The sequence below is a fragment of the Melopsittacus undulatus genome, chromosome 5 (genome assembly GCF_012275295.1).
Source record: "Melopsittacus undulatus isolate bMelUnd1 chromosome 5, bMelUnd1.mat.Z, whole genome shotgun sequence".
Taxonomy (NCBI): Eukaryota; Metazoa; Chordata; class Aves; order Psittaciformes; family Psittaculidae; genus Melopsittacus; species Melopsittacus undulatus.
In genome coordinates this window covers 29,302,631-29,324,030 of record NC_047531.1, presented here as the reverse complement: position 1 = coordinate 29,324,030, position 21,400 = coordinate 29,302,631, and the positions used below count along the sequence as shown (strand labels likewise).

At 36.3% G+C, this 21,400-nt stretch overlaps 1 protein-coding gene across 5 annotated transcripts in view; it reads right to left on the bottom strand.

The window, feature by feature from the left end:
- ORC5 (origin recognition complex subunit 5) overlaps positions 1-21,400 on the bottom strand; it is a 72,025-nt gene that overhangs the window by 24,656 nt on the left and 25,969 nt on the right. For all 5 annotated transcript variants that reach the window (XM_031048339.1, XM_005148401.2, XM_031048340.1 and 2 more), the window contains exon 13: positions 15,569-15,679. In XM_031048339.1, coding sequence (XP_030904199.1) covers positions 15,569-15,679 — 111 coding nt within the window. The remainder of the gene's footprint in view (positions 1-15,568; positions 15,680-21,400) is intronic.

The window sequence follows — 21,400 nt, the reverse complement described above, 5'->3', positions numbered from 1 at the left end:
CAGAGGGAGTTAAATCATGAAATATTCAGTTTTAATTAAGATTACTGTATCAAAGGCAAGGCTTACTGCGGAACTGAAGTAAGGATCAAGGTTAATGCCTATTCTAAAGCAAATTTACATAAATTATGTTTCGCTAGTGCACCACCAGTCTTATTTTGTTAACTTATATTTGAAATCATAGAGATGGAAAATATTTTTAACATCATTTTCACTCTCCTCCTTCCAAAGCAGAATTCTTACCTCCAGTTTATGTCTGAATGCTTTGTCCACTATCACTTCGAATAGCTCCAGCACTGGGGCGCTCCAACAAAACTTCAGGGGAGACTATTACACACTTTAACATTTCTAGTAAAAAGGGTTTTTTATGGTATTTGAAACTAAGATTCCCCTCATCTTATTTCATTACTCCTCCTTAGACCTCTTTGGACTCCTCTAAATGAATCCTTTCTTGGCACTTGAAGCTTATAAGACTTTCAGATTTTTTTTTCATCCCCTGGTAGCTATTTAGTCAAATTAGTGCAGGGATCATCTCTCTTCATTTGAACATCACCAAGCACACAGATATAGCTATAAGTAATAATTACATCTGTTCATTTCCTTTAATCTTTCTTCACAAGTCATTCCCTTCTAGCCTTTAATTCTTGCCACTCTTCATGCCTACATCTTCTTTTAAGTGTTATTACTTTCCAATTATTTGCCTTTTTCCGAACAGCTTTATTTCAGGTTATTTCCACTTATACGTGCTAACTTGAATTTACCACTTTATTCTGAGTTTTCCCTGATGTGTGTGGGGTTTTGTGGGTTTGGGTTTTTGTTTGTTTGTTTGATTTCTTTAACAAAACACCAGGCTCAAGTCTCACCTCTGTTCATGTCAAATAACCACAGGAATTAAAACAAAAATTACGCACACTAAAAAGCAGCATTTAGCTTACTGGAAATATGGTAAGTTAGGTGCCTAATTAATTCAAACTGCCTACATTACTTATTTTTATGTTTGGTTCTGTTTTTCCAGGTCTTAGGCACTATCAACTTTGGGCAGTCTGAAACACCTTTGGTTTTCAGAGTACAATTAACCTTCTTTCTTTGTACCTGTCTTTTTTAGTATTTGCATAACACTTTCACTAACAAGAGAATTAAATCAAGACTTCACACACTATTTTTTATCTCCTATCATATTGATGATTTCTACAATAATTACTACTTTTCATCCTGGCTACTCCAACACATCGAGCTATCCCCGGTGCCTGAGCACTACGTAAAGTTACAAAAGCCTCACCTGAACCAGACCAAGATGGCTTCACTCTCATCGGACAGCAGCCTGGCTCACTGAATTGAATTCCAGAAAATGAGCAGAATTAATTTGGGCTATTTTTCTGGTATGGGAGATGAGAATAAGACACTGGTTTGAGTAGGTATTAATCTATAATCATAGAAGTGATAAAAGTAGATTTCTTTCCTGCTAAGGAGATACTGCCACGCTAAAGCTCTACTTGTACCTCTTTACTTCTCCCCATCATTAAGAATTGGCCTGGTTCTGGTCATGGTTGCATAGAGAACACACTAAATTAAGTAGTGAATAGCACTCCACAGGCTAGTACTGTGAAATGCTTACCACAAGGTTAAAACCAGTGAGGTCTCGATGCTTTTTGCTTTGTCTACGAGAGAAAGCAAAAGGCAGCCCAGCCTACCATGCAATAGCTCCAGTCAGCCAGTCACCATGTGTTCCCAGTCCTTCACTACTTCCACTGGTAGTCCTTGCATTTTATGATACAAATTCATAATTTAAACAAAAAGCTTAGCTATGTCAAAAGTTCCTTTTTAAGAGCTAAGTATCCAGGATGAAATTAAATGTAAATTTCTGTCCTTATTAGCTAACAGGCAGTCAGCTAATAGCTAAAGATACATTTTTCAGGATACAATCAAAAAGCAATACAGAGAGTTTATGCCATTGATGGCCCTGCTATACCTGTTCAGTGAATCAGAAGAGATTACTTAAGTTTCCCAATCTTCTAGGCTGGCAGTCTAGCATCTTTCACAAGCACTACAGTCACACAAATTATTAAAAAGCTCTTCTCTGCACCATCAGTGTCATACATCCATTAGAGGCCACTCCAGGCTACAAAATATTTGTTGCAAAAAGTTCCTAGGCCATATGCTAGTGATAAATAAAAAAGGCTGAAAAAGATCATTTTGTAACAACAATCCTCAGTTTTCTTCTCATGTCTGTGTGGTAATCTCTTAAAGTCAATCTGTTTACTCTCTGTATCAACTATAGCAATTTTTTTTTTGTGTATGATTTGTTCATCTGTTGATGTGCTTCTTCGTATTTCTTGTCTAAATATCTAGAACATGGAAGACCTCCTTGTTCATTTTATGTAGGTCACAGATGGTCTATAACATACCCAGCAGTCTTCAATTATTAAATTAGATCAACTTGGGTCATCATCCTCTCTATCTATGCCTTTTAATAAATTCTCTAGCTACCACCCCTTCTGGGTTTTTTTTAAACTCCCTAGTAACCAACGTCTGAATTCTGAACATTTCAGAAGCTACACGTGTTCTGTCTGTATATTTTGCTCCTCTTACTGGAATGTGCTAATGGTGAATTTCCCACTTTTCATTTGTATTATATTTCAAGAAACACATACGGAAGGTGAGCAGAAAGGAAAAAAGTGTATGTAAAAACATGCACACTGAAAGATCCCTTTCAACGTTTTACGTGAATTGCTATGGAGAGCTAGCACCATGTGCTATTAAAAATGCCAACATACACAAATTTAAAGTAATATTCAGAAATAAATATTATTTAGAAAACAAAACACTAATTTGGGTATTAAAATACAGACATTTTGGTACTGGGATTTTTTAATTTTATTTATTTTTATGACCTCATATAGATTTTAAAGCTTCTCCATCACATGTTAATGCAACGCACTTACAGATCAGCATCTGCTCATCTGAACCAGATCTCTCTTCAATATTACAATTTTCATTTCAGTTAAGCTATGCCCAAAATCCACTCTGAATAAGCTAAGTCATATTTTGAAATTTTACCTCTAAAAAGTTTCCTGAAATATAAATAACTGAGTGGCCTTTTACTTTTTTGTAATTCTTCTATCAATTCCACTTGCAGAGCTTCACTCTGCCTCTTCATATTTCAAACAAAGGTGGAAGATCCAACCTTTCTTGACATACTTAGCTTTCTCACATAGAAAAAAGATCACTCTCAGAGTGCTTCCTACAAGACACTGAGCTGTTCTGCAGATGCTGTTACTGAAATACGGTTCAAAGATATACGGTTCACGTTGCAGTTTCAAGGATGTAAAATGACAGATCATTACCACAGAATTCTGTAAAATAAGCTTCTACCAGGAAAACCTTGTCATTGAAAAGACAGGGATTCAGCAGTTGCTCTCAGGAATAAGTAAAGTGCAATCCATCAAAACAAAAGATGGAAAGGCCAACCTCAGCTTGTCAGCCACCCAATGCAACCCTGGGCATGCTCTTCCCAGGTATACAGCGCAGCATAACTGGCCAACTTAATCCACAGGAGGAATGTGTGGGAAGGTGTATAAATCAGTCATTTCCCCTATTCTGCAAGCATTTTGACTAGGAATATGACATCCAAGAAGGGATATTTGATGGTGCATTTTTCTGTTTATTTTACAAGCAACTCAGAAAACACCTTTTGGTCAGTATGAAGAATAACTACTGAGAAAACACTTTTCAGTCCTTCAGGACAGAATAGTTTAGATAAATGCATCGTAAATTTGAGGCATTCTTGACTCTCTGTCTAGTTGATGGAGCAAAATCAGTACATCAGGACATGCTACACTGTAACCTAATTTAGATATTTAAGCTTTTCATAAACAGAGTGGCTTTACATGCTCATGTCTACATCAAGGCATATGGGATGTTCTCTGCATGTCTATTTCTCTCCATTAACCAGAAATGCACACTGACTAAGTCAGATATACTTTTACTCTGCAGACATTTACACACAGCTAGAAATCAATCTCATCTGAAATAATCACATTATTTTCTCTGTCATCCACCCTCCTTCACCGCATGTGAGAAATTAAATCATAAGGTGGTAAGGACAGAGACCTTGTGCAACTCCTAATGCACCTTCAGATATTCAGCAATGTCTCCTCTAAAAACATATTTTTTCTGAATCAAGCTTTTCCAAGCCTGAGCTGCTGTAGGATTTGTTTCAGCCTATTCTGACACTCTTCCTATTTTACATAAGCAATATTTCTAACACTAAGAATATAAATTTTGCATAGGTGAGATTTGCTCACACCCTGCTAACAATTTTCCACACTGCTCCCTCCCCCATTATTTTCCAGTTTTCATTTCCATAGATGGGGAAGAGAGATTAAGCCAATTCTTAACTATCTCTCATGTATCAGGAGGCATTCTGTTGTCAACAAGCTTCGTATTTTGAAATCCTCTCTTTCAAATTAACTGTAATGCAGCTGCTTCTTTTGTCCAAGATACTGTGGCAAGTCCCTCTATCCCTATCAAATGGACACAGAAGGCAGCAGAGGGTCTTTGGGGGAGGAGGGATGTCAAGTAGAAAGTTAGTAGTTAGAACTGACTGCAGCTGGCAGGGCAGAAACAGTGCAAGTATGCATTGAAGTCATACAACATATTCTTTAATGTACCATTTTGCTACCTTGTGCTCTAACACTGTACATGTACTTAGCCTCGATACTTCTCAGCCTCATAAAAAACTGGAAGAGTTCCCTGGTAAAGATACAATGCCACAGATTTATTTCACATGTGATACAGCAGAATCATCTGTATTGAAGTGACAAGTGGGGTGTAACTACCTAAAAAGACTACAACTTAGGGAGATGTAAGAGCACATTAGGCAGGGAGCAGACAGGGACCATATCAGAACAAGTACAAGCAGTATATCAGTAAAGAGAACATAAAATTATAGCCAACTATTTAACCAGTCTTCATGATGTTACTGAAGCTGCAATTACATTCATTACTGTATGTGCAGAGAAGAAAGAGACATATTTAATAAGTGAAGGCTTGCAAAATTAAGATCTTGACAGGATATCTGTGCCCTTACAACTCTCCTCAAGTAAGGAGCAAGTGAAGCTATTTAAGGTAAACAACAATGTCAGCAAAAAGTAAAACAGGTAAAACTGGCCTTGAGTAGTCTTAAACCTGCAACTAGTTCTAGCCATGATGCAAGTGAAGAAATACGGATGCTCGATGTAACAATTTGACTACCCAGGCTAGTTTGAGGTTTAAAACTGTGTGTCACTGAACCAGGCTCTGTACAAGTAGCCCTCAATAAAGAGACTGTTAATTTCCCCAGACAGGTTGCAATCCAAATTTTCGGAAACCAGCCAAATAATTTTTAAGGAAGACAGATAAAATTTATGAAGTGCTAATAACATCACCTGGAGGCCCAACAGGTTCCTTCTAGTCTTACATCCTCCTAACCGTATCATCTTAAACTAAGAGACTTGCAAGAGAACTAATGAACACTACCCTAATTCTCTGATTTGCCTTATCTTCGTATTATTGTGTCCTAACTTATTTCTATGAATATATGGTGATTCTGGAATAGATTATGTGCATACTCTAAATGGTTAAAGCAAACTGATTAAAAACCTTATCATACACAGGCCAGTTTTAGATATATGTGTTATCAAGAGAGGTTCTGCAGTATTTGCTTAATTAATCTTTGCTGTCTTAACAGATGAACCAGATGTACTATTATGTTCTTTGTTCTTCCCTAAAGAGGGGATGAGCTGATTATTTATCTCCAAACAATAGGAGTTCATGTACCACAGTGAAGAATTTTTTTTAATCTGGGAGGCAATCACTAACAAGCTTCAGCTGCAACTGCTTGATGTAAACACAGTGTGAATTTGTTCCTGGAGTATTGAACGATGCTCCTTCCACTAAGTGCCTGAAACCAATTTCTAAATAATTATGTAAAGAAAGGGATGGAAAGGATAGAGTCTGGAAGCAGGGAAGAAACTGTTTCATCTTCCATGTATTCATATTTACTTCCTTTATACACTAACACGTTTTCATAGATAAGTTAAAATTTGAAGCTTCAAATACTGTTTACAAATAATGCTAAAAGAGAACAGAAGCTGAAGAAACTGTTGACTGATGCAACACATTCCCTATGTTATATAGCATGCAATCCAAGACATGTGAAGGTCTCAGAGGCATATATAACATTAAGATCACAGGGACACCAGAATTGTTTGTGAAAGTTACTAACACATTCAGGGAGTATACAAAAGTCTCCATCACTTCTGTAGCAAACTTGCATACCTACCTCAAAAACTGTATTTTTTATTTGATTGTATCTGAAAAGTACGAATTTAGTGTAAATCAGTGTTAGAAAACCTTATCATAGAGCTACTTACTGGTTTATTTGAGTCTGTGAATTCTTAGGGAGATGTTAATGAAATACAAACTAAGATGAAATAGCAAGGAAGTTTTTAAATGAGTTGTTTTTTCTAGATAAAAGGCAGAACAAATTTAGGAATTCCTTTTATCTTCCTGATAAACTCAATTTCATCTGAAGCCTTCTCTCCCTCCCTCCATCCCTCTCTGTAGCCTTTCCTTTGTCATAACCAAGATTTCTTCCAATAAAATTGGTTTTCAATAATTCACAACAATTTTTCTTCGTAAATGCATTAAGTTTCTAAGAACACAGATTTAGTGCAAAGCCGGGCACTATCATCAGAAGCTCTTCACAGAAATAAGGTGAGTGTTCTACTTGAAATTACTGAAAAGAAAGAATTCAAACAGAACAGAATTTGATTAAGAAAGCCTCCCAAGAGATTCTAAAGCTGTATTAAACATATACCCCCACAAGATGAAAACAAGATTGTACTAGGTCAAACAACACAACATAGCTCAAACATAACTGGTTTTTCTAAAAGATGATCTTTTTTCTTCAACTGAAACTAGAAGGAATCAAGCCTATTAGTTTCTTCACAATTTTAGTTAGAAAGTACTACTTGAACTAAGAATAATTTTTATTCACAGCCATGCTGAGACTTAAAAAAAAAACATACAGTCAGCTATTTAGTTAAAAGTAAGTAATGTTTTCTCCTTTCCTTTTGCTGAACAGCAGGCTCTCTCAAGCTGCCATAGTCACTGCTAAAGTGCTAACTATGTCACCATGCTGTGCATCACATTAAGTTCCTATTTCAGCTCATGAATTTCTGTCAGATTAGTTCAGTGACCAGTAACAGAAAATGAGAAAATAAGAGTTATTTATTACCTCTTATCACCATCTTCCCAAACCTACTGAAAATCAAGAGTACTGATCAATAGATTACTGTACTTTCTAATCAATAGACAGCTCAAGCAAAATTAAGCATGTCTGATGCATAATTCACCTAGAAAGAATTAGGCATTAGGATTAAATACAACAGTAATAATATAAGCTTATAAAAAAATGCAGCTACAAGTTTCTTACTGCAAAGAAAGCCGTTCTAACAATTCAAGCTATCTTTTAAGTACTGGGCAACCATGAAGTAACGAGACAAAAAGGTGCATTATAACCCCATTTGGACAGTAAACCTGCAGGGGATATACAAATCATATACAAATGTCCCATATAACATAAGCCTAAAAAAATATCCTGTGGTGGCAAGATGTGTCTATGTATCTTCACCTGTACTGGAAGAGGAGGGGAAGCTTATTAGAACCAGTAAAGAGAACGAGATGACTCCAGAATCCAAAGTTTATATTCAATCATGCCTATCATAGGGAGGCTATGAAGCAAAAGTCTTCTGATGGACTAGACAGTGAGGTATATCACAAATCTTTGTAGTTTTCATGATAAAAAAAGAAAAAGAATAAAAGAAGCTTTTAAGACCTTTTCCATCTATTTCCTTTTTTTTTTTTTTGTAAAAATAAATACTTCCCCCTGCAAAAAATCATAATATGACCACTATGGGGATGATAACTCTCACAGCCAGACTGGGTTAAGCTCTGTAATTTTATGTACTTTCCTCTGAAGCAAGAAGAGGACAGTGAAATGCAAACAATCATTTGCAGATTAAACCAACAGGACAGAAGCAGAGGCTGATGACATTTTCTCTTGTAAATTAAATCCAGAACTCAAGAAATAATGAAGATAGAGAAATCTCAGAATCACAGCATGGTTGAGAGTGGAAGGGACCACTGGAGGTCATCTAGTCCAATGTCCCTGCTCAAGCAGGGTCATCCAGAGCACATTACTCAGGATTGTGTCCAGACAGCTCCTGAGTATCTCCAGGGAAGGAGACTCCACAGCCTCTCTGGACAACTTAGTCTAATGATCAGTCACCCTCATAGTAAACAAGTTCATCCTCATGTTCAGGTGGAACTCCCTGGGTCTTAGTTTATGCCTATTGCCTCTTGTCCTACTGAAAAGAAGGGAGGACATCAAGTGGATGGGACCAGACTCAATACTTACATACACTGATCAGATCCCCCCTGAGCCTTCTCTCATCTAGGCCCCACTCCCTCAGCTTTTCCTTATATGAGAGATGCTCATATAATGTTTGATCATATCCCAGAAACAAAATTTAAGAAAAAAATTACATACACCTGCAACTGCAAGAGACAACAACTTCAACAATTATCTCACTTTGGAATGTTTACTACTTTAATACTCACCAATTCAACATTTTAACAACATATAAAATAATTGTTCAAATATATCAACATTTTTGTATATGACTATTCAAACCTCTACCTAATCTTGAGGTACTGCTGCTCAGTACTGCCTAATGGGTGTATAAAGCAAAGTAAGACACTCTCCAAATTTAGATGCATGATAAACTGTAATTAAGTCTTGAATCACTTGCAATGTTATTCATGAGATTAAAAACTTGTCTGGTAAACATTCAACCAGAAAACAAGAAATCTCACCAAAATATAAAACTTCAATCATGAAGTTTTGAATGTTAAGTTCATCTAAGAATAGGACAGAAGTACATTCTACCAAGATGTCATCCCACACACTTACGTAGCTAACATTTGCTATGAACTTATTTCAGGTAAAATTTTAGCACTGGCTCTACCCGGTTATCCAGAAGAAAGACAAGCACAACACTTTGGAACTTTCACAATAAAAGGGAAGCAAAGAAAAGTGGATTCAGAGAAGAAAAAGCAGAATCAGCAGGAATTTTCATTTTTTCAACATTTTGCTTGTTTTCAAAAAGACAAATGACCCACCCCAAAAAAATCTACTTATGACATAACCAGTGTAAGAGCATGTTCTGTGTTTTTCACAGACTCTAAATTAAAAATGGCTCCCACTCATCTTCATTCTGCCTCTTAGGGAATAGCACAGCATAACACACATTTTCAACCAGATCTTTTCCCTGGAAACTCTCCAGTGAAAAGTGAGTAGGTAGGCGACTATTCTGGTTGTCTTAAACACTCTAGTCAAGTCAGATGTAAAATGCTGTTATGAGCAGTCCCCATGAAAGCAAGGAAAGCTGGAAAACCATACAGGAACAGCTGATCTGGCAAAAATGAATAATTCTCATTCTGCCAAGAGTTGTCAAGTGCAGAATGCAAAATTTAGTATTTCCAAACATTAACACAAACTGAGCTTGTAGAAGCAATTACAATGTTTTACATTTGGAAGAAAAAAAAACCACCCTGCTGACAGCATTCTTTTTTATCAAAGTTCCTACATCAAGAGGATCTAATATAATGCATTAACAGAGTTAGTTCTACAATTGTGGTGTGGGTATCTGGTGTCCAGAAAGGCTATGCAATAATAAAAGCAAACTCTTCATCAAATAAGTAAATAACAGAACCAGACAGCTTTTCAATCCTGCAATCAGAATTTTACCATAGTTGGCAAGTACAAAAAGGGTCGCGTAAGTAGCAAATTCTCATCTGAAAAAAATAAGATATAAAGCATATTTCTAACACAGCAGGGACAAAGAAATCCTGCAAGTAAATTGCCACATACTCTTTCAGTTTACACATGTAACACTATTTTTCCTTCATTTATCCATATTAGGCAGACAAGAAAGCAGGACAAAAAGAAAAGAAACCTCTCAGATTTGTATGCTCCATGAAAAGGCATTTCTTCTTTTTTTCCCTCTTTAATTGAAGGAAATTACATTCCTCTGGCTCCCTCCAGCTGGAGGCATGCTATGTACATTAGTGGGTTTGTGTATTTCTAATAGACCCACCGTACACCAATACCAGCACTTAAGACACTAACTCTAAATCTCGTATCTGCAGACTTATTGTAACTTCAGATAAAAAGCTCTTGCTCTGTGGCCAACAATTTGCCGTGCTCTTCACTGCTTTTCCAGACTGAAAAAAATTAAGTTGGTTAACCTTCATTCCAAGTTCTTACACATTTATATTCGTTTCAGGAATATATGGTATTTTTAGGAAATTCAGATTCTTTTCTTGTATCCAGTCTCAAACAGATAAGAAATCTCTAACAAATGAAATTTAGACTGAGGCACAAAACACCCAATATGTCACCTTACACACACCGAGATAAATAGCCTTTGTAGAAATCTGTTTCCAAATGCACTATAGTCAGAAATAAATTCTAATTATACAACTACCTTAAAATATTAGTGGAATATAATGAGCAACAGTAAAACCAAATCTGGTGCAAAATATAAACAGAAACCAAACTTTTCTAAGGTGATCTTACAGTCTCATGCACTAGAGTGAAAATGCAAACAGAATCAAATTTACTGATCAGTTTAGTTACCTATTTGGTAATTTTAAGCTATTAGTATATTCTGAGAAGTTATCACACCTCTCTGCATAGATGTCTTTCCAAACATTCAGGGATACATTAACATGAATAAAATCTGCAGAAGTACGCAAGGCAAAAGGTCTAATTCAATTTTTACATAAAAAAGAAACATTATAGCTCAAAACTATACGTAGTCAATTCTCTTTACAAAAAAGTGTATTTCACAAGAAAGCTGAAGCAAGATAAAATGTCTAGAAAATGAAAAATGGTTCCGATTATAAAGTGATGTGAAGAAGTAATTGAAAAATCATTTTGGTAGAGGAAAAAGTATTGGTTAATTTTGGCCTGTACACCATAACATAAGCTATAATTATGACAATGAAAATATCTACTCGCTTATTGGTTGTGATATTAATTTTGCTGCCCTTGTAGCCTTTAATGCAAAATGAGCTGATTTAAATCAATGCTGATAATTCTGGCACAATGTTTGGTGCATAAGTTCACCCATGTCCTATACTAAGGCACATTTTTATAAAGAGAATAATGCTATATTTCTGTCTGAATGTGGGAAACACAAAATGAAGCTCTCCCCTTATACATACGAGAACTGAGTAGACTTTCAGACCCTTTGCATTTTGCACTTGTGGTAGGCATTATAAAGTTTCTTTGTATCCCTCTGTTTTGTAATAATTGGACACAATGCACACTTCATACTCTGCACAGTAAGTCCACAAAGACACATAAATCATACTCCTGGTTGTTCCCCAAGTCTGAAAATGCATTGACTGCTGTATCTAAGTAAGGACACCCTATAATTTGTCTGCTGTTGTAGGATGCATGCTGCATACTCCAATGTGGCACTGTTTTTAACACTGTGTGAAAGTATATCTGAAGTTTTCCACCATTAAAAATATATTATCTTTTAAAATACATCAGCCACATGCTTGACCGAGCCATACATCCGACAAAAACATCAACTGAGTGAGTTCTGTCCCAGGCACAGAACATGAGTGCCAGTGATGGTGGCTATACCATCTTCAATGTGTCAAATTATTAAATGATAAGTCCATCTGAAGAAAGAACACGTAAAGATCTTGTCCTCTGAAACAGTTACAGAAATCAATAGTGCTTTTAAGGTCTGTTATCTCTTGCTTTAAATGCCAAACAAATAATTTCAAACAACCAAATTTAGTGACATAGACACACTAACACAATGTATTAAAAACCAGTATAACAACAAATTAGAACTACTAAGAAAAGCAGTGAATATTCTGGAGGAAAAGAAGTACTGAAAACTTATCAAGTAAATATAAACCTATATTCACATATATACTTACAACGGTAGCCTAAAATAATAATAAAAAAATCTAACTTTCTCTCAATCAATCCTCACTAAATGCATTAGAATTTTACCTAAAAATAGCATAAAACTGGGAGAAATTTCAGCTTTTATGGGGGTAACTGAAACAATTTTCATTTGCAGAAGTGGAAACTTGCATGTTTGGGTTTTTTCCCTGGTGCTACTTCCCAGTACTGGTTAGTGATAAAAAAATGAATGAGCCCCATTCTTTCTCATGTAACCCAATTACAGCAAGAAGTTCCAGCAGGAAAAGCTTAGTCTCTTATCAATTGCAAAGACCACACTTCTGAAAGGAACACATTAACTTTCTGTTTGAAAAAAAAATGAGAACATTTTAAGGACTAATTAACATCAAAAGGCAAAAGTTAGATTAAGATTCAAATTTTAGGTTGAAATTCTATTCAGTAAAAATGAAAGATTTTCAATAAACCCTAGCATTAAACAGAAAATTGAAATTTTGCTCCTTATTAGCATAAAAGTTTCATTTTTGAAAAGCTAATAACCAAAATTTTCATGTGAATAGAAATTATGCACAAGAAACAAGAAGCAATAGGAAATATCAGCAACATGACAGAACTTGAAGCAGCTGCTAGTCCTTCACCAAGCTTGACTGACATTGTTGATCAACTTTAAAGCTAAGACACACTATTTTCTGACAGTACATGGGGAGAATAATTATTTGGTTCATGTACAGCCTTTCAGTTTACAAATTAAAGTGAACTAAAAATTAATGTTGAATCAGTTAATAGGCCCAACATTTTATTTAAAACATTTTAAACTTCTGTACAATTCAAGAATGATTTCCGTGATGTACACACAAACAAGCAAATAAATGCTTATGGTATCTAGCAGTATTGATACTGCTAAGGATAATCCAGCTCCTAAATATTTATTTGAAATATATATTTACAGCACAATTAGTGGCAAAAATCAGTGGAATGTACGTTGGTTTAAACTATGAAATTTAATTTTATGCCTAGATAGAACTAATTCCAAACACCTATTTCAAATTCTGCTGCATTTTGATTGTTTACATTAGATTTTGAATGCAAAAATTGCTTACATAATTAAAAATACTACAAATTCATTTATAAATCTTGGTTTTGTAAAAACAAATTTAATTTCAACTTCTTTGCCCTAACCTAGTTAAGGCTTAATACAACCTTTTTCTTTTTTATAGCTTAATATTTATATATTCAGAAAAATAAAGAATTCCAGTTATTCTTTGATACCACTGCCATCTAGTGTACACTCTACATTCGAATGAAGTATTTATATGAATTTTTTCATTCTGCAATTTAGTCTAAGAGGGAATTACACTACAGTGTATACTATATAGTATAAACTATGTCTTTGGTACTTCTTAAGTGTGCCTTGGAATAATGACATGTTCTCTCATCTGGATGCACATAAAATATGCAGACATACTAAATTAGAAATATATTGTAAAACTGTTATATAATACATTCATGTCTTTTCACATGATGTTATAAGATGAATGGGTCAGGGAGAGACTTAAAACAAGTAGTACCTACATGGTGGATCACCAGTAGATTCGGAGAAGTGGTGAAACCAATCTGAACGTTACTTGGATTGTATCTATCTTACTTTTTTCTCAATTTTAATAACAGTGTTATACAACTTCATTTCTTACTGAACTAAACCTAGATCAATCATTGTTGATAATCTAACATCATTAAATAAGACAACTGCCTTCTGCCTCAGTATTCTGAGTTTCAACTTCAACATTTTGTGTCTTAAAAATGCACTGCATAGAGGAAAACACAAAGCCAGCATTCTGCAAGGCTGACTGATACCTTGACTGAGAGATCTGATTGACAGACTTCACAGTACAGTAAATTAAAGAATCAACAAAACATTCATAAAGAAAACAGGCTACATCTGACACTAGCCACAAAAAACGAGTTAATAGATATAGCTGGCCAAATTTATGCAACTTTATGAACACCAAAATCCTTGTGCTCTTTGCGCCTCAAAATTGCTGTAAGTAGCTACAAGGTTGCAGCAATCACTCTAAGTCTAGTCAGAAACTGTCTGCTTCAACAAAATTTGGGGTCCTTTCATTATTACATTTGCCCATCAGAAACTTCATCTAGCCTTGAAATACTATAAGAGTTCGGGTTGAAACAGAGAGAGTTAGGGTTCCTTCTGAATACACAATGAATTCCTGAGGTGCTGTGAAATCACAGAAGAAAGGCAAGAAACAAGTACCGGATGCATAAATGTGTCTAAACTTTATTTTTCAGCCACTTCCTCAACACCTCTGAAGCTATTGCATTGACATCTCAAGGTGGGCTGAAAAACCACTTATCTAATTACAAAAAGTAAATGTTTGTATTAGATTTTCCAAGTTGATGTCTAATAACGCCTCATGCCTCAAATCATGTAACAACCTTTAACTAAAGGAGCTTGAGAGAAATCATTATGTGAACGTTTAAATTTCCTACTGCATCTGTAAAGCACTTGGGTCCCCTCCACTATTAGTGAAGATACGCACCTACTGATGGTTAAATAAAGCACTACAATTCCCTAGTTTCTCTGTTGGCTGATTTTACAATATGTATATTTACTGTTGGTTATTCTACAAATGTGGAAGATTAATTCTGCCAAATATTTGTGTGAACACTGAATAGGAATGATTAAAGCAGTAACAAACTGTTTAAGTATCTTGAACATATGTGTCCTAGAACTTTAGGGGAAAGCAGACATCAGATGCAAATAACCTTTTGCTATATTTGAGACCTAGCAAGGAAAAGTAGAAAATATTTCTATAGGCAAAAGTCAAGCGCATCTGGAAAGCAGGAAAGAAATCAAGATCTTCTAAGGTAAACGTGAAAAACCTAGGCATCAAGTCAACAACAGAAAACTATCTTTACTTATGCAGGTATTTACACTTGACAAACCCAGAGCTCTAGAGAAAACTCTGGATTTGCTCAATTCCATTCAACTCCACAGTTATGCTGCCATCTAGCGAAATTGGACACTGACTCTCTTCCGCAAGAGCTGGTCCAAATGAAAACATAAACCCTAAAATACATGTATGACAACACTTTTCACCTGCAAATACCTTATTCCTCTCTCTGCTCCTTCTTCACCACTGTATTTCTGTAACATGTGTTACAAGGTAACAAATTCTGGCTATAGGACAGTGAGCATTTACACACTTAATTGAAACACAAACTGGCTAACAGACTTCAGTGAGAAGCCACAGAAATAATAAACACATATCACAGCTCAGGATCAGGAAAAAGTTAACTATTAGGTTTCTTCATGAATTCATAGCTAGTATTACAGACAAATATTACTCTAAGCTTTCACCTTTAAATTACTGCTGTGGTTGTTTTCTGACTACATTTAATTCAAATTAGATGGAATGAGAATAGACAGAAAAAACAAGGGAAAACCCTTTCAAAATTTCCAGACAGTAAAAAAAAGAAATGAAAAAAGTACACACTCACCTGGGAAAATATATTTGCAGTTGGAGCAACTCTGTTGTCCACAATACTATATAATATTGCTAACAATCTGTCCAGGGGAAATGGCTTTGGCCCAAGGAGGTGATTGCTGGTCTAAAACAGAAACAAGACATTTTCAGTCCAATAGATCTTTCCTGCAGTACCACAAGATGTTGTTCTCACATCCTTTTGGTCTCTGGGGAATCACTGTAATTCACGAAAGTCATACAGCCTACTTACATGAGCACACACTTATTGATTGAGATAAAGATATAGAGCTCTATTTTTAACATGGCAATAGTTCTGACTACACAATAAATAGGAACATTTTTGAGCTATACAGTGGATCTGATGAGAGATTTCCTGGCACTAGATTTATAGATTTACTTGTCCTATTAAATTACCTTGCCTGACCTAGGATTCAAGAGGAAAGAATATATTTTATAGTGTTCCCAAGGTGCATATAGTTTTCTTCTGTTTATCAACAGGAAGACCAGTTAGGCTTCTTAGCAGCACACTGAATTTCTAGCTAGTGAAAAAATGTAAAGGTTTAGATTTATGCTATTGTCTACAGTCAGTCTATAATCTATAATCACCTACAAAGGTCTGTGCAGAACAAAACAAGTTTTTACAGATTTATATAAGCATCAAACAACTTCTAAGTATATTTTGGCTTCTTTTGCTTACTGAAGATAAATATTTCACTCGCATTTGCATTTTGAAAAAGCGTAACAGAAGATTCTGTTAAAGTATCAATGTATCCATTTTGCTTGAATCATTTTAGACAAAGCCTCTTCCTTTCACAAAGGTGCAAAGTCATAACAAGAGTTCCTCATCTTAAACACCGTATTAAATCACTCTAATAAACAGCCTTCTGTAACAATTTGGCGATGGGCACCAATGGTAATACAGGAAATTAAATACAGGAACAAAAATTTTTTAGCCCTCAGCACAGTTAAAGACCACAACTTACTGCCCAAGGCAGACTGTGAATTCTCCATCCTTGCAGATTATCAAAACCGAAGCAGGCATGGCTCTGAGCAACGTGCACTACATGTCCCTGCTTAAGCAGGAGCATTGGACTAGACCAGAGGTCCTTGCCTACCCCAGCTCTTCTATGAATTTCACTTTCTAAACCCGATTTAAATAAACAAATAAATTGATCAACCATCTCTGTGGGAATATGAAGTATTAACTGCTCGTTTTTTCCCCCCAAAAATTGCTGAGGTGGTTTTATTTATATTTTTGCTGATTTTAACTTTTTAGTTTTCATTTTCTCTTTTGCTTTCTTGATACCATAATGAAAATGTTACCTTTTTGATATCCAAAACTGAAGAAAACATTTTTCATCAGAAAATCAGAAATGAGAACACTTCAACTTACTGTTTTACACAGGAAATGCCTTTGTTACTATATTCCTAGTTTCTTACAATACACTCAATCATTGGACAATTCTGGGTGGAAAGGTCCTCAGGAGTTCTCTACTCAAACCCCTCCTGCTCAGAGGAGGAGATCAGGTGAGGTTGCTCAGGACTTTACCAGTCCAGTCTTGGAAGCCTCCAGGGACTGCAACTGTTCCAGCTCTTTGGGAAACCCATGTTACTGCCTTGATGTCCTTGTAAGGAAAAAGTTTTATATCCAGTAAAAACATTGTTTCAGCTTACACTCACTGCTCCTTACTGCTTCTCACTGCTTCTCTCACCATCCATCCTTGTATAATACAGTCCTGATAATCTCCATACTTGTATAAGACAAGCTGCTTTTAGTCCTCCCTTCTCCAGCTTGACCAACTGCACTTCCCTCAGGCTCTCCTTGAAGGGCAAGTGCTCCAGCCTCTGACTGCTTTGACAGTTCTCTGTTGAACTTGTTCTGGTTTATTAATGTGTGTCTTGTACTGTAGGGGGCAAAACTGGACAGAGTATTCAAGATGCAGCCCAAAGAGTGTCAAGTGTGTGGGCCCAGAGTGCTTCTGCTTCCCACTAGTTCTGCTGGCTAAAATAAAGAATTCAGCTGGCTGAGCCCAAGGTCAGCTCCTTTGCCACATGAGCTGCTGTATCAAGAGCTGCCTGCAGGTACAGGCAAACATGTTAATAGAACACAGCACATTTACTCAACTTCGCATTTAGAGAGCTATTTTGTCCATTATCCTTCTTTTGCACCATACAACATCATCTTCACACCTCAGCTGACACTGATGGATATTTCAAGCATTACAGGTTGTGTGAAGTAACACTGAATTTGACTGAATTTCACAGAAAAATGAGTTCCTGATTTTTCAATGTTAAGTATTTTTAAAATAAACTATTTTAAATAAGGAAAAGTACAGTTCAAAAGGCAGAAGTGGGTAGTATTACAACTCGGACAGCATAGTTAGGACTGCAGAGATTTATCTATGACCCAGACTGTCAAAAGCTCTGACAAGGGACAGACTTGTTTCCTTTTAAGTCTGTATTTCATTCTCCCTACTTTGACATCCAGTTTCCCTTTTCTGTAGTATACAGTGATTTATTCTTACTAGCAGAGAAGCCAAGTTTTAAGAGGAATCATAGAATGGTTTGAGCTGGAAAGAACCTTAAGATCATCTAGTTCGACCCCCCCCTGACATGGGCAGGGATGCCTCTCACTGGACCATGTTGCCCAAAGCTACATTCAGCCTGTCCTTGAACACTGGCAGGGATGGAGCATTTACCACTTGTTTGGGTAACCTATGCCAGTGCCTCACCACCCTCACAGGAAAGAACTTCTTCCCTGTGTCTAACCTGAACTTCCCATTTAAGTTTAAGCCCATCACCCCCTGTCCTGTTGCTAAATCCCTGATGAAGAATTTCCAAATAAAGTTTATTCCAAAATGCTTCTGGGAAAGAACAACCCTCAAATACACCACCAGCACCTCTGTGTCATTACATTAAAATGCAACCACACATTTCTTCAGCAAAACAAAAAGTTATTTCTAATACATGTTTTAGCTTTTCAAATCCAGGAGGTGTCCCCAAAGCTACCTCTTAGCTAACAAAGAAAGCAGTCTAAAAATAGCATAAATGTAGTCAAAACCTTAGCACAGCACCCTTAGTCAGAATGCAGGTACAGTGTAAGTTATGAACTGCATAATCCCCTGCCCTTCTGCCTCTAAACACCTCAGCTCTGTGAACATTTTTTATTATCAACAGAAAAAGTAAACAAGCATACACTAATTAAAATGTGCAAACTCCAAGCAGCTAGCAAGCAAAATCAGCATACATTCAGTAATCACAGAATCACAGAATTGTTTGGGTTGGAAAGGACCTTAAGATCATCTAGTTCCAACCCCCCTGCCATGGGCAGGCACGCCTCACCTTAGACCATGTCTCCCAAGACTTGTGTTTCATATACAGTTACTTCACAAGTTTCCTGCTCTTAGTATTATCAGCTCTTGCTGAAATAGAATATAGTTTTGAACTTTCAAGTTATTTGAGAGAAATACTTTCTTCTGGAAAAGCCAGAAGAGTTCATTCTAAGAGTATGTAGCTTGTAGAAGCACTCTGGGTTTATTTCTTTGACAGAAATAAATTCCTAGCAGATCAGGAATGGTTTGGAAATTCCTCCAAACAGCACCTAGTAAAGAATAAGATTTTTGCAAATCTGCAAGGAACTAAGGCAGAAAGCATTTCCAAGCCTTCCTTCCAAACATCTTCAGTTGCAAGCTAGGAATCCTGACACAAAAGAAATCCTGGAATGAAGCTGAAACAGGTATTCTAGACAAACTCTTTTCTGATAAACTACCAGCACACTTGATCTCTTGACAGACTGACACCTGAAAAAGCATACTCCTGCACAAGTAGCTTCACCAGAAAGATCTCTCACTTTTCACTAAGCTGGGAAAACATTGTTCTATGGCAACTATGCAAAGAAACACAACATATGCTGCTGTTGTTAGCACAAAGGCAACAAACAGAATGATAAAGTCAATTTTTTTCCCCTCATTCACAAGATTTACTTTTTTCTAATTAAATAAAAAACCAAACCATGGCCTCTGGACTGGACAGAGTTAAGAATCAAGAAACAGATTTTTAGCCTGGCTGTACCCAAACTTTAAGGGAACCATTTATTTAATGTTTGCTTCCTGCCAAGTGGGTGTGTACAGTCAAACTAGTTTCCTGGCTACCATTACAGCCAGTAGAAATCTAATCAATGTACTTTATGGTGCAATTCATCTGAATGAACATAGAACCTACTTGAGTACGAGTAATTGCACCCTGCACTCCAATGACTGCATTGACTCGCTCTGCATCGTCTATAAAAAGACATCAGCTTAGATGCAGGCACCCACATGGAGTCAGGCAAGTCTGGTCTGTAAATCAGTCTTCAAACAAGCTTCTCTGAGGGAAGGTATTGATACAAGCTGTCACACCAACTGAAGCAAATGAGACTTTATTCATAACGCTACATATGTAAACTTTTATCCCTACATTTCAGTTTCCCTCACTACAGAATCATAGTACCTATATATGCAGTTTTACATCTGGGCAACTGTATCTCTGTACAAATATTTATAAAGATTACAGTATAGGAAAGGAATGTAGGTCTGGAAGATGCTCTTAGGACCTGCATTCTACCATGCCTCAGAAACTTTCAAAACCAGACTGTACTATGACCTACAAGCAGTCTCAGTTTCTGGCATTAATACTTAATAGCAGAACGGTCCTAACCTATAAACTATAAAGTGACACATTAGCAGAGAATCAGTGTTCTATAAATAGAAGGAAAGGTGCTTTCAAAATGCCACAATGTACCCATCCTATTCATTAACCCCTAGGACACACCCCTTGTTTCTTTAATGCAGTCAGAGGTCAATGCAACACTGTCAACTCTAGAGAGATTTTCTGCTAACTATAGTTGACCTACCAGAATTAGGAAGTCCTAGTTCTCTTCAAAGTAAGACTAATATTGAATGCAACAAAAAGGTGCAAGAATCAGATCATTCGCAGTCTTCGAAGTCTTCCCTGATTATGCAAGTTCCTTGTTACAGCTGGACAACCACCTGCGTGAGACACTGTTAGACATGTACACAAATATGTCTAACAATGTTTTCGGAACATCATTCAATGCTTAGGTTGTATGGTAAATATAAAGCCTACAAAATTAGAATTGATCTAATTAAAGTAAAAAGTCACTGAAATCTTACTCATCTTTTTGACCATTAATTTTGCTTACATTTGTTTGCATTTGAGTTACCCTCATTGTTAATAGAAGCACTTCGGAACACTAAGTAGTGAAATCAGTTCATTTAACATAACCAATGACACAGGAGTTCAAGCTCTACAGTACAATTAAGGTAATCACAAACTGGGTATTTCTTCATCAAATCTCTCTTTTCCCATTTATTGTACGTCCCTAGCTGTTTCCTATGCCCCTGGTTGTTCCCATATCATCTTCCAAGATGGAAATCTATTGCCAAGAAGGAATAAAACAAAACACTTTTTATGCAGAGAATGCAAGGAAAAGAACATTTTAGTTTAGTTATTCCTTCTCCTGAAAATTATTTATCTACTAATTAAGACTGAAGGTATTTCAAAAATACAGCATTCCTGAAAATAATTAAATGCTCTGGAAGTTTTCAGGAGTTTGCCAGGGACAAAACACACATGATGCCCACGTGTACAGGACACATGAATTTAGAGACTTCCAAATTCTTACATTTACATAAGGATCTACCTAGTGATGCAACACACTGCACTGTTGAAGTAGAACTATGCTCACTTACACTTTCACATGCAAAACTGTGCCCATACAGAAATAAGAAAACTTGGAAAGAAGTCTTTAGATTGGCAAGGACTCTGTCCTCCTGCTGAGGCAGCA